At 36.8% G+C, this 14138-nt stretch overlaps 1 protein-coding gene across 7 annotated transcripts in view; it reads right to left on the reverse strand.

The window, feature by feature from the left end:
* The window catches only part of RAP1GDS1 (Rap1 GTPase-GDP dissociation stimulator 1), a 151130-nt gene that overhangs the window by 36989 nt on the left and 100003 nt on the right, over positions 1–14138 (reverse strand). For all 7 annotated transcript variants that reach the window (XR_010731920.1, XM_066280254.1, XM_066280257.1 and 4 more), the window contains one exon: positions 5349–5477. Coding sequence is in view for 6 of the 7 variants with exons in the window: in XM_066280254.1 (XP_066136351.1) it covers positions 5349–5477 (129 nt within the window). In the remaining variant the exon portion in view is untranslated. The remainder of the gene's footprint in view (positions 1–5348; positions 5478–14138) is intronic.

Below are 14138 nucleotides of genomic sequence, written 5' to 3' on the forward strand. Positions count from 1 at the left end.
TTCTCAATTTCTTTTGCTGCATCAGATATTCTATTAATTTTTCAAGATATTTCTCTCAAAAGATTCTGAACAGATTCAATCTAGACTGGCTGTCCTGTTTTGGGGATATCTTGAAATTTCTCTTAATTATTATTTTGATGGACCCTTACTTTTCCTTAGTGTATTAGATACTCTATTGTATGTCCTTTCACCTTCATTTGTTTTGTTTTGTGATAGCATCCTCCAGTACCTTACTGAGAAAGCTACTATATACTGTGTATAAGTAAACATTTTGAAATCGTGACTATCTGAAAATGCTCTTTCCCACCTAGAGTGCACGCCTCTACTTTAAATAAGTACCTTACCTCATTCCATTAATTTCTCATACTAGCAATTACCAAATAAACTTTATAATGATAGGCTTATTTATTTGTGAATTCATTTTAAAATTTCCATCTCACTGACTAAATTGTAAACTTCTTGAGGGCAGGAACAGAGTATAGTATTTTAACTACAACCAACAGTGTATAGTGTCTAGTATATAACAGGTATTCAAAAGACATTTATTGATTGAATGTATGTGTGACTAAATGAACAAGTAAATTAATAGAAGAGTTAGGTCTGTCAATATAAAATAAAAACAGTGCAAATTCAAGTTTAAAAGAGAAAGAAGAAATACAAATCTGCTGCTAAGTAATGCAGGCCATTTGCCAGAACAAGGAAACAAGGTACTATAATTAATATAGAAATTAAAGAACAAAATCTATTACTTCATTTTTTTTTTTTTTTTTTTATTTTTTTTTCCCCCAATTTCTTTTTATTTATTCATTTTTAGAGAGGAGAGAGAGGAGAGAGAGAGACAGAGACAGAGAGAGAGAAGGGGGGAGGAGCTGGAAGCATCAACTCCCATATGTGCCTTGACCAGGCAAGCCCAGGGTTTCGAACCGGCGACCTCAGCATTTCCAGATCGACGCTTTATCCACTGCGCCACCACAGGTCAGGCAAAATCTATACTTCTTTTGCAGGTGGATAGAGAAGAGGCAGTATAAAGCATGATTTGAACACTATATTTTAATGAAATACCATGGATCATTAACAGACTTTTAACCAGAAGCCTCATTTTCTAAAGGCTCATTTTTACCAAAATTATACAAGAGTTGAAAGAGTAAGTTAGTCCTAATACTTATATCAACAGCAGAATGCAGTCCTCCTCTCTAATTTTTCTCCCTCAGAAGGAAGCACATAAAACTCTTATAGCAAATTCATTGGTATTTGCCTCTACTTTTTTTTTTAATGTCTTTGAAGAAGGAGGAACTGCTGAAATAGTTCATCAGCATTTGTCCCTAAGACAGAAGTCTTTATAGTGGAAACATTTGCTGTCTGTCTATACATTAAAGGGGAAATGTGGCAAATGCTGAAAAGCCATGATCTTTGTGCCCCTTCCCTCCCCAGCCCCCTCTCTCTCCTCCCCCCACCCTGTAACCCCAACACTGTTGTCCATGTCTCTGAGTCTCATCTTTATGTCCCACCTATGTATGGAATCATATAGTTCTTAGTTTTTTCTGATTTACTTCTTTCGCTCAGTATAATGTTATCAAGGCCCATCCATGTTGTTGTAAAAGATCCTATGTCATCATTTCTTATGGCTGAGTAGTATTCCATAGTATATATATACCAAAGCTTTTTAATCCACTCGTCCTCTGATGGACACTTGGGCTGTTTCCAGATCTTTGCTATTGTGAACAATGCTGCCATAAACATGGGGGTGCATTTCTTCTTTTCAAACAGTGCTATGGTGTTCTTGGGGTATATTCCTAACAGCGGTATAGCTGGGTCAAAAGGCAGTTCGGCCCTGGCCGGTTGGCTCAGCGGTAGAGTGTCGGCCTAGCGTGCGGAGGACCCAGGTTCGATTCCCGGCCAGGGCACACAGGAGAGGCACCCATTTGCTTCTCCACCCCTCCACCGCGCTTTCTCTCTCTGTCTCTCTTCCCCTCCCGCAGCCAGGGCTCCATTGGAGCAAAGATGGCCCGGGCGCTGGGGATGGCTCCTTGGCCTCTGCCCCAGGTGCTAGAGTGGCTCTGGTCGCGGCAGAGCGACGCCCCGGAAGGGCAGAGCATCGCCCCCTGGTGGGCAGAGCGTCGCCCCTGGTGGGCGTGCCGGGTGGATCCCGGTCGGGCGCATGTGGGAGTCTGTCTGACTGTCTCTCCCCGTTTCCAGCTTCAGAAAAATACAAAAATACAAAAAAAAGCCTCTGATTTCTGACTATTGATTTTATATCCTGCCACCTTGCCGAATTCATTTATCAGGTCTAGTAGTTTTTTTTTTGTTGTTGTTTTTTTTTGTATTTTTCTGAAGCTGGAAACGGGGAGAGACAGTCAGACAGACTCCCACATGCGCCCGACCGGGATCCACCCGGCACGCCCACCAGGGGCGAAGATCTGCCCACCAGGGGGGCGATGCTCTGCCCCTCCGGGGCGTCGCTCTGCCGCGACCAGAGCCACTCTAGCGCCTGGGGCAGAGGCTAAGGAGCCATCCCCAGCGCCCGGGCCATCTTTGCTCCAATGGAGCCTTGGCTGCGGGAGGGGAAGAGAGAGACAGAGAGGAAGGAGGGGGTGGGGGTTGGAGAAGCAAATGGGCGCTTCTCCTATGTGCTCTGACTGGGAATCGAACCCGGGTCCCCCGCACTCCAGGCCGACGCTCTACCGCTGAGCCAACCGGCCAGGGCTCTAGTAGTTTTTTGACTGAGACTTTAGGGTTTTCTATATACAATATCATATCATCTGCAAATAATTATAGTTTTACTTCTTTTCCAATTTGGATGCCTTTTATTTCTTTTTCTTGTCTGATTGCTGTGGCTAGGACTTACTTTTTGACTTTTTAGTTTTAAGTATTTTTCTTCATTTTCCCTAAGATTAAATGATTAGTAAAAAAGCATGCCACACTGTATATTTAACTTTCTACTATGAAAAATGAAACATTAGCTCTCCTTTCCCATCTCTACCATATCCCTCCATATTCTCAATGTAATTATACTGTAATTTGGGTTATATCAATCATTAGTGTTTTCACACTATATCATTTCATTTTCATTGGAATTATTTGTTTCCTTGGAATTACTGTTTTCTCATTTACTTAGTTTTCTAAGTTCTTATCATTAATTCAACTCCAAACTCTCCATCAGTTGTCTAATCATCTCTTATTAAGCTCATTCACTTTAGGTATTCAGTCAATTTAATCTTCTACAAAAATTTCCACCAACCATAACTCCAGCAGCCTTTTGATTTGTTCCAATCTGGACTGGTTGTTCTTTGAAAATAGACCATTGGGGGCTCTCATGTCACCATATCACCAGGAATTTCTGTCTTCCTGTCAAATCTCATTTCCAGATACCTATATTGTCTTCTTTCTGGATTGAAATCCTTTCTTCTGATGGAACACATTTTCCAGGTTTCCAGAGGAAAGGTATGAAGTATATCAATTTTCTGAGATTTTCATGTTTGACAATGTCTTTATTGTAACTCAATTTTCTTCTGGCTGCCAGTGTTGTTTTGGACATTTGATGGGTACTGATTCACAACCTTTTGTATGCAAAGTTTGTTGGATGTTCTCTTTGCCCCCTTTATTCTAAAATTTCACATTGATATGCCAGGATCTGGGCCTATTTTAATCCACTAGGCTAGGCATTTCACATACCCTTCCAAACTAGAAAATTATGTACTTTAGTTCTATGGTATTATTATGTAATTCTATACACATACTACCAGGAATGTGATACAAACTTGACCTTTACTTGTGTCAAATAACAATAATATTAAGAATAATAATAATAGAAGTTAAATAGTATTTAATTCATGGGCAATAAAGCCCACTGAAATGAGAAAAAGTATTCTGAGGCATGCATGTTCTATTTTGGTGTTGATATATAACCTAACTATTACATGGGCATAAGACTAATGATATTAACTCTAAAAATCTTATTAAATAAAGGAATATTCCTCTTTTATCCATTTTTCTTCAAAGGGAGTAAGGGCAGTAAAAGCTGGGAATAGAGTATGAAACTGAGATGAAGTAGATTGGGTGCATATGCATTTTTTTTATAGACTAGGAAGACGAGGTTGAATTTAGGTGGACTATACAATCTCCCAAACAAATCCTGATACCCTATACAGGTAATTCATACTAAATGTTGTTTATGTTTTCATTACAAAGATTTGACATTATCAGGGATTACAACATAATTTGTTTTATTTCTACTAACTATACTGAACACAAGCTCTTACATTCCATTTTAATAATGGAAAATACTAACGTCAAACAGTATATAAATGTTCTTTCATTCTTCATATTACTTGAATAGTGCAAATAATGAGACAATATGAAAAAGAAGGAAAGCAGAGGAAGAGAGAAGAAACATTCACAAATACCAGCAGATGACCCACTGAAAAAGCAAGACTTTTAAAAATTAACTGTGATAGTTTCTACTCTCTTAGCTTGAAGTCGAAGCAAAAGAAAAGCAGTGTATAAGGACATGTACTTTCAGTTAGAAAATCCAAGCTTAGTGTTCTGGAGGTTCTGTTTACTTATTTATAAAATGGGGATAACAAGAAGATTTATTTTTTGTTGTAGCTATTATATTTAGCTATGACAAAACATCATTTGGTTTCACTTTCCCCATAATAAATAATTTATTATGAACATAGATATATGCTAGATTCAGACCAGGAGTTGTAACTTAAAAATCATGGGAAGGAAGAGAAAAAAATGGTACTAAACATGATATAGAGAAAAATAAAACACAAAAAGAGGCGGGTGCTGGGGTCATTAGTCTTCTTCTCTCTTATGACTGGACTGTTTCCAGCATTGGTCTGTTTTTGCCTGAATTCTGATGTTCAAGGATTTCTCACAATTTTTCTAATGCTATTACAAATAGTTTTATGAAAAACTCTTCTTTAACTTTTAGGAATTTTGTAAAAAGAAAAGAACCATAGTCTGCTAGGCTCCTTTTCACCTGACAATGTAAATAAATTATGAAGTCCTTTATTTTTGCCCTGGAAATACATAATATTAAGACTATTCCTCATGTAAAAATACTAAAGTCAAGGGAAGATTTTAGATGTTGAACTTTATTAAATAATAACAAGTGTAAAGTTTAAACTTCAATACATAAAGTAATTAGGGAAGCAAAGTAGCTCTGAATTTTAAATACTACAATCATCGGATATAATTTTAACATTAAAGCAAAATATCTACCATGCTTCAAAGAAATAAACTAGTAAAATATAGATTTCCATGTCATTAATATCTAAAAAATTTATTAGTTAAGTACACTAATAAGTTAATTACATTAGTGATTCACAACGAGGACTTACCGAGTTCTGCTAAATTGCCAAATGCAACGAGACACATTTCTGTGAGAGCTGCATTCTGGCAATGGACGCCCAGCAATCGCACTAAGGTCGGAATAACACCCATATTGATAAGCTGAGCTTGAAGGGAATCTGCAAACACAAGTAAGAAGTAGTGTTTGTGTAATAAATCGATATTAGGAAGAAAAAAAACCACTTCTTATTTTTTTTACTGCAAAGTCAATACTATTTCAATTACCATAAAGCAAAATTAAGCGCATTTATATAATTGTCTTGAAAAATTTTAAGATATTAGTTCAGAAGATTTGAGTCTCGAATCTTTTCAGTAATTAAAATTTAGAAATAAACTGGATTCAAATAATACGTCAAAATATTAGTTATTTTTTTAAAGTCTTATACCTTTACAAAGCAAGCTTTAAAGAAATTAAATATTATCACTGGTTTTTAAATGAAAAGGTTAGACAAAGTAATACATTATAGGAAGTCAAGAATATATGAAAAGCATTTAAAAATTAAAGTTTTAATATAGACCAAGAGAGAAGACAATTAGAATCTTTTAATAAATAATAAAAAGTATATAATTCACAAAAATTACTGTTTGATTCAATGCAGCAGAGCATTCTTTAATGACTGCTAGGATGAAAAGTAGTTTTAACAAGGAAACAAAGGGTTACTTAAAATATTTTTCTTTTCAAATTTTTATTTAATAATCATCTTAGCAAAGAAAAAAGAAAGTTTGGCTTAAGAGGTGAAGAGAATGAGGTCAATATGGCTTTGTCATCACTGCTTGTCTTCATTTTCTAAGAAACTAATTGGTTTTAAAGTACTTAATATGACTTGGATTTCACAATGGCTCTTCATTAACAACAATAATAGAATACCTGTAACAAAGTTAATAAACCAAAATGCAAACCAATTGTTCCGCCTCTTAGAATAAGCTAAGAAAGACATAAACATTCACATGCCTATGCAAAACTCAAAGTGACTATTAATAATTCGTTCATCCATGATACAGGAATGCCTTCAATTTTTTTCCTTTTTCTTCTAAAACTTCTATGCCATTTTTAATCAAAAAGCTTTCTCCTAAGTCTATTAAGTTACCTACTAGAAATCTAAAAATAAAAATCTTACTAATCTCTTTATTGCACTATATAGTTCTTTTTTAATAAATTTTTATTAATTTTAATGGGGTGACATCAATAAATCAGGGTACATATATTCAAAGAAAACATGTCCAGGTTATCTTGTCATTCAATTATGTTGCATACCCATCACCCAAAGTCAGATTGTCCTCCGTCACCTTCTATCAAGTTTTCTTTGTGTCCCTCCCCATCCCCCTTGCACTATATAGTTCTTAACTTATGGATATGGAGGTGATTGAGTGATTACCAGAAAAAAAATACAAAGGCAGGGTTGAGTTGTAGCTCATGCCAGCTGACCATCTGCCTGGTGGTCTTTATAGTTAACTTTTCTTGCTTTTAGAGTAAAGTATGAACAGACAGCAAACAGAGGCTGCTAGCCCAGAAAACAGATAAGTGGGTAATTATAAGTATTATCTGGTTCACTTGTGGGGGCCCATCCTTACTAGAAAGGGGCCTATTACCAAAACTAGAAAACAGGACTGAGAAAAAGGGGAGTTTACTGGTAGGGGTCAAATAGTCTAAAATAATTTCAAAATTTTCAATGGAATTATGAAGTCTGTTCCAAAGAGATAGAAATAAAATAATAATATATTCAACTAATTTGTTTTTATGCTTTGGATGTTAAGTATTTTTTTAACTATACAATTTAGCCATTAATGAATGATTCACAATATGCGTGTCATAGGCAAATTACTTATGTTACAGGGTATGCAGTATACTTGTATTATGATTACAGTATTTGTAATGATCATGCACCAAGAAGCTTTCCAAGTTAGAAATTATTTTGATTACTTACCAGTAGCTAGAGGTCCTTATTACTGAGCCATCTCTGCATATCCTTGTTCCTTTGTATTATTTTAAACTTTCATTTATTTATTTATTCATTTTGACTACCTCTTCAAGTACGGCAGAGCTATTGAATCATTAAGTTTCAGGTGTGTAAGTAAGCGTGAGCACTAGCGCATGCATTGAATGTGAGTCAAACTCCGCTATATATCTGCATATATGTAAGCACCATACACCTCCTCAGTACTGTTGGTACAAACTATAAAAATCCAACAGTCCAGGAATATCAAAAGAATAACAAATTTTAGAAAGGAGATAACTTAACAGAAGAATGCCACTTAGAAAATGATGTTTTTCATGTTCTCCTAACTTGGCATCTCTACCACTTTCTTAGACCGCTTTTAAAATACTATGATTTTGGTTCCAGAAAAAAGAGGGACAAAAAGTTAAGAAATGTTTCGGAGTCTCATACAATCTTTGGCGTAACAAATTGAAGCAGTAATATCTGAAACTGTGATAGATCAGGAAAAAAATTATAGGAATCATATAATTCATAAAAATCATGTTGCTTCATGAAAATGTGTTTTAAAGATAACTAGGAGACAAATTAATTGTATACTCACGCACAAAACATATACCACACACAAGTATAAAGAGAAAAATATGTGTCCAATGTACAGACTCATTTTAGAGCACTTGTCTTTCTTTAATCTAATTCTACGCTGCTAACTAAACACAATCTATACTGAGATAATTCTAAAACCTGTTCATACCAATTGCAAGCAAGGAGAACTGGATAATGAAGGCCCCAAAAAAGGAAAAAAAAAAACTTGACTCAAACAGGTTAATACAAATCTCCATTTCAAAATAAACAGGTATCCTAGAACATGGTTCTGAAAATGGAATCCCCAGTACACTTCAAGGATCACAAAGTCAAAACTACCTTCATAAAATTACCAAGATTTTATTTGCCTTTTTCACTGTATTGACTTTTTCGATGGTGGTGGGAAAACAATGGTGGGCAAAACTGCTGGGGCTTTCGTAGGATCAGTCAGTGGTACCAAACTGTATTCTATTCTTCACCATGCCCACACAGTAAAACAAATGCTATTCTTAGCATTTTTTAATTTTGAAAAGTTATTTTTAAAATTCTATTTATTTTTATTTTAGTGAGAGGTGGGGAGGCAGAGACAGACTCCCGCATGTGCCCCAACTGGGATCCACCTGGCAAGAAGCCCCTTAGGGGGCGATGCTCTGCCCATCTAGGGCATTGTTCCCTTGCTCAGCAGCAGAGCCAATTTTCTTTTGCACCTGAGAAGGAGGCCACAGAACCATCCACAGCGCCCGAGCTCAACTCACTGGAACCAATCTAGCCATGGCTGCAGGAGGGGGAGGGGTAGCAAAGTAGACGGTTGCTTCTACCGTGTGCCCGGGTTGGGAATCAAACGGGTCATGCACATGCCCGCCAACGCTCTACCACTGAGCTAACTGGCTAAGGTGAAAAGTTATTTTTAATAAAAATGTTACTTACATTAACATTTAATAGGTTTTTATTATTTATTATTTTTAAAAATATTTATTAGAGGCAGGAGAGAGAGACAAAGAGATAGGAATATCAAACTGTTCCTATATGTGCCCTGATCGGAGATCGAACTGGCAACCTCTGTGCTTTGGGATGACACTCCAACCAACAGAGCCATCTGGCCAGGGCATAGTAGGTTTTTATTATTTAAAAAGCACTGCTAAAATGTCTCCACTTTAATTTCTAATCTAGTAAATGTAGACAGATATTAACCATGTATATATAAACAAAAGTTCTTTGAAGTCTTCAGTAATTTTTTAGTGTCTAAAAAGAGTCCTGAGACCAAAAGTTTAAGAATAATCACCAAAGACATATCAAATTTTTATAGGGGACAGACCAAAGAAACAAAAACATGGAAAAGATTCTGAAGTTCAATGATCTGCCTGGCATATACGATAATAAAAACAAAAAACATGCTAGGAATCCTAGATTTTGGTGTTCAGATATTTTGAGCAAAATTACATTAATTAAGCACCTGAACATCTCATTTTGCTTATTTGAGTAGAAACTCTACTTTAAGGCTAGGAGAACATTCCATGGTTGAGTCTATTTGTCTATTTCAAGTTACAATTTAGCACACTACCAGTAAATATTTGGAGGGAGGGCTAAATAGGAGTTCTGTTTGTGTGGAATAATTAGTATCAATTCTTATCACTGGAAGCAAGTGATTAAAGTCAATCACTGGCCCTGGCCGGTTGGCTCAGTGGTAGAGTGTCGGCCTGGCGTGTAGAAGTCCCGGGTTCGATTCCCAGCCAGGGAACACAGGAGAGGCGCCCATCTGCTTCTCCACCCCTCCCCCTCTCCTTCCTCTCTGTCTCTCTCTTCCCCTCCTGCAGCCGAGGCTCCACTGGAGCAAAGAGGGCCCGGGCGCTGGGGATGGCTCCTTGGCCTCTGCCCCAGGCGCTGGAGTGGCTCTGGTCCCGGCAGAGCGACGCCCCGGAGGGGAGGGGCAGAGCATCGCCCCCTGGTGGGCGTGCCGGGTGGATCACGGTCGGGCGCATGCGGGAGTCTGTCTGACGGTCTATCCCTGTTTCCAGCTTCAGAAAAATACAAAAAAAAAAAAAAAGAAAAAGAATAAAAAGTTAATCACTTTTTCTTTTACTGCTCAAAGAGAAGTTTGAATGGACTTCGAAGTATAGTAGCTGACACTCATGCTATCAGGAGTATGACTTTTAAGTCAAACACTTAAAAGAAATTGTTCACATTCTCAAGATATATTTGAGAGAGTAAGTGAAATAATGTATAACTGATATTTTTTTGCATCCCTCAGTGAATATCAGCAACTCCAGGGCAATGTTTTATTCAGAGCTCAACAAACACATTTCATAATAATGCAACTCAGCCTATACATAGGAAACAGTTATGATGTATGACAGTCTTTAGACAGTGCAATGTCATAAACATCTGAACACATTTTAAAATTGCTCCTGACACACATCACAAACAAATACTGAGAAAAATACAGAATTACACAGTTACATAATATCAAGATGACACAGGCCCTACGATCTGCGGGGAGGAAAAGGAAGAAAGGACTGAGGGTGCAATAGGGATGCACATAAAAAGAGATAGAAGGCAATCAATGCATGCGCTGGTGTGAACATTTACCTACCTACACCTGAATTTCAATGGTTCCAAGCTCTTCACATCACACTCATGGAAACTCCAAAGAATGGAGATCTAGTGAGAAGATCTCAAGTTGAAGAACCTTTTCCCCCGAGTTTTAAGTTTAATATTTAAAAGCATTGGTAGAAATAGATTATATGTCTAGAAAAGTATGGTAAGAATTCCAGTAACTCAACTGATGTTGGTCAATTACTAAAAAGAAAAAGTTTCTTAAGATTATAACACATTTATATTATTGCTAAGAAAAGGTTCTAACAGACAATGTTATAAAACTATGTATTAAGCTTATTGGTAAACAGGACTTAATGAATGTTGAAACTTAAAATACAAGATTCAAAAACAGTTTCTACATTAAAATGTACAAATGGTATATATGTATGTTACTCATAGTATCAAGAATATCCTATTTATAGGCTTACATAAAAACCCCATCTACAGTTAAATGATTATATACAGTTGAAACAATAAAATAAGCAAATACAAATCTTGATGAGACATTCTAATACAAATTGGCTAAAAACCATTTAAGCATAAAAGACCGAAGAAAACTGCCTTAACCAATGGCACAGCTTTATTTCCAAGAAAAGATAAATTATTCAAAAGAAGTAATTCAACAGTGAAGTAGAACTCATGAGTTTAAATAAGTTTTCGCTCTATTGCAACATTAAAAAGTAAACTGACTTAAATACAGTTAGTTACTAAGAGGATGGTTCATGGTTAAAAGATCTATACATACACAAATGCAGGTACAAGTAAAGACTTCCTTATCAATTTCTTATTACTGAGTATCTTTTTGTTGATTGATAAGAAATGTGAAGAGCTGTTATTCTAAACTACTGTTGAGCATATAAAACTAAAAATATTTATGTGATTAAATTAGACTTCAATTATTTTAAAAGCCCTCTTTACACAAAACATGCATTGTGTTTTGCACCAAGATTACCCCAATAATTTAAACCCCAGTTTATACATTTTAATGACAGAAAGTTCAAAGAAAAAGGAGAATTCAGATTCATTAGCATTGAAAATACCAGTTAAAACAATACATTCACACATTTCTTGCTTTCTAAAAGTTAACAAAAAATGGAAAAGAGAATTCAAGTTTTTTTTCTACGTTCTGAAAAAATAATTATCTCTACAGAGCAAAATTCCCTTGTAAAAGTTCTAGTCATGCCCTGGCCGGTTGGCTCAGCGATGGAGCATCGGCCTGGCATGCAGGAGTCCCGGGTTCGATTCCCGGCCAGGGCACACAGGAGAAGCGCCCATCTGCTTCTCCATCCCTCCCCCTCTCCTTCCTCTCTGTCTCTCTCTTCCCCTCCTGCAGCCAAGGCTCCACTGGAGCAAAGATGGCCCGGGCACTGAGGATGGCTCTGTGGCCTCTGCCTCAGGTGCTAGAATGGCTCTGGATGCAACAGAGCGACGCCCCAGAGGGGCAGAGCATTGCCCCCTGGTGGGCACGCTGGGTGGATCCCGTTTGGGCACATGCGGGAGTCTGTCTGACTGCCTCCCCGTTTCCAACTTCGGAAAAATGAAAAAAAAAAAAAAGTTCTAGTTATATATATATAAAGGACAAAATTATATGAGTGTAATGTAAAACAACAGCAACAAGAAGAAAACTCAAAGCAAAAAGAAAAGAGTTTTATTATTCTTATAAGGCATATCCATTTACTATTCTTAATCCAGTATAATCAAGAGTGATTATGCCTTAATCTAATAGATTTTTTTTTTCTAGACTCACTCCAGGTTTAACTACTTCATACAAAGGAAATTTCTACAGCCATACCTCATTCTGGTTACAGACAACTCTGTACTTCCCTCTCACAAACTGGTCTCCACAGGTTGAAACTGGGTCTGTGGTGGTTCTGGAGGAGGACCGCTGCCGGCTGTTTAAGCTCTGACTGGGAGAAACAAATCCAGTCCCTGCTCTCCTACGGGACTGCTGACAGAGAAGCCTATCTATAGCAAGTATAAACGGAAATCTAAATCAAACTAAATGTCAGATTCATTTACATCACATATGTGTTTAAAAATATAAATATTGTTTTACAAAAGGATTTACTGGCTTGAAAAAAAAAGCAAACATGGACCTGGCCAGTTGGCTCTGTGGATATAGCATCAGCCTGGTATGCGGACGTCCTAGCTTTGATCCAGGTCAGGGCACACAGGAGAAGCGACCATCTGCTTCTCTTCCCCTTTCTCTCCCCCCTCTCTCTCTTCCCCTCTCAGCCCGTGGTTCGATTGGTTCAATTGCTGGCCCCAGGAGCTGAGGACAGCTTGGTTCTTCCAGCATCATCCCCAGGTATTTGGTTGATTAGAGCATCAGCCCCACACAAGGGTTGCTGGGCAGGGTAGGTCCTGGTCGGGGTGCATGTGGGAGTCTATTTCCCCTCCTCTCACTTAAAAAAATAAAAAATTTAAAAAGCAAACATTACTAGTTACCCTGGAGCATTACTATGATTAGTTTTATACTTTAAAATTACTAAAAGTTACTTGGAAACAAACTGTGTTAATAAGACACAACTACATACATAACCAAAGATATCTAATTTCTAGCCAATATCCATTTTCCAAACAGTATTTAATATATAAAATTTTCATAAATAAAATGTAGGTAGTTTTAATGTTAACTGGATTTTACTTGTAGTCAGAAAACGGAATTATTAATTTTTATACAAGTTAATTTACAAATGATACTTTACTGCCTTGAGTTTCTCTCTGAATATTTTTTTTGTTTTGTTTTGTTTTGTTTTTTACAGAGGCAGAGATAGACAGGGACAGACAGACAGGAACGGAGAGAGATGAGAAGCATCAATCATCAGTTTCTCGTTGCGCGTTGCGACTTCTTAGTTGTTTTTTTATTGATTGCTTTCTCACATGTGCCTTGACCATGGGCCTTCAGCAGACTGAGTAACCCCCTGCTGGAGCCAGCGACCTTGGGTCCAAGCTGGTGAGCTCTTTGCTCAAGCCAGATGAGCCCGCGCTCAAGCTGGCGACCTCGGGGTCTCGAACCTGGGTCCTTCCACATCCCAGTCCGACGCTCTATCCACTGCGCCACCACCTGGTCAGGCTCTCTCTGAATATTTTAAGTGGTTTAATTAAAGATACATTGATATGTGACCAAAATCTATTATTTATTTCTGGCTTTAAAATTTGTACATGGTCAATATGCATATGCTTTGATACCATTATATTTCAATAGTGTAGTAACATTGATAATAAAAACAAGGCCTGCACTTTCAATTTTATGTTACCATCTAAATATTAATTTTCAAATATAAATAAGCACGCCTAATACAAAGCAAATCTCTGTGTGCTTCATATGTTGAAATCTATTAGTCAGTTAATGTAAATATATACTTATAAAATATTAAAATGTGGTAATGATAAAAATATAAAATGCAAATTAAATGAAGTCAGAATAACAGAGAATTAGATTATGTATTCCCTTTAGAATTTGCAACATAAAATGAATACTAGGAGCTATTCTTAAATTTTAGTATTAATTTCATTTAGCCCTTGAGTCTTTCAAGAAAGAGTCCAATTTGGGAATTCTCCACATCTTGTGAGCATGAGTTAAAATCAGAAAGCTAACTCTGTAACTTCAAATATTCACTATGAGGAAAATCTCAAAAATAACATTCAATAACATATAATTAA

The sequence above is a fragment of the Saccopteryx bilineata genome, chromosome 5 (assembly GCF_036850765.1).
Source record: "Saccopteryx bilineata isolate mSacBil1 chromosome 5, mSacBil1_pri_phased_curated, whole genome shotgun sequence".
NCBI lineage: Eukaryota > Metazoa > Chordata > Mammalia > Chiroptera > Emballonuridae > Saccopteryx > Saccopteryx bilineata.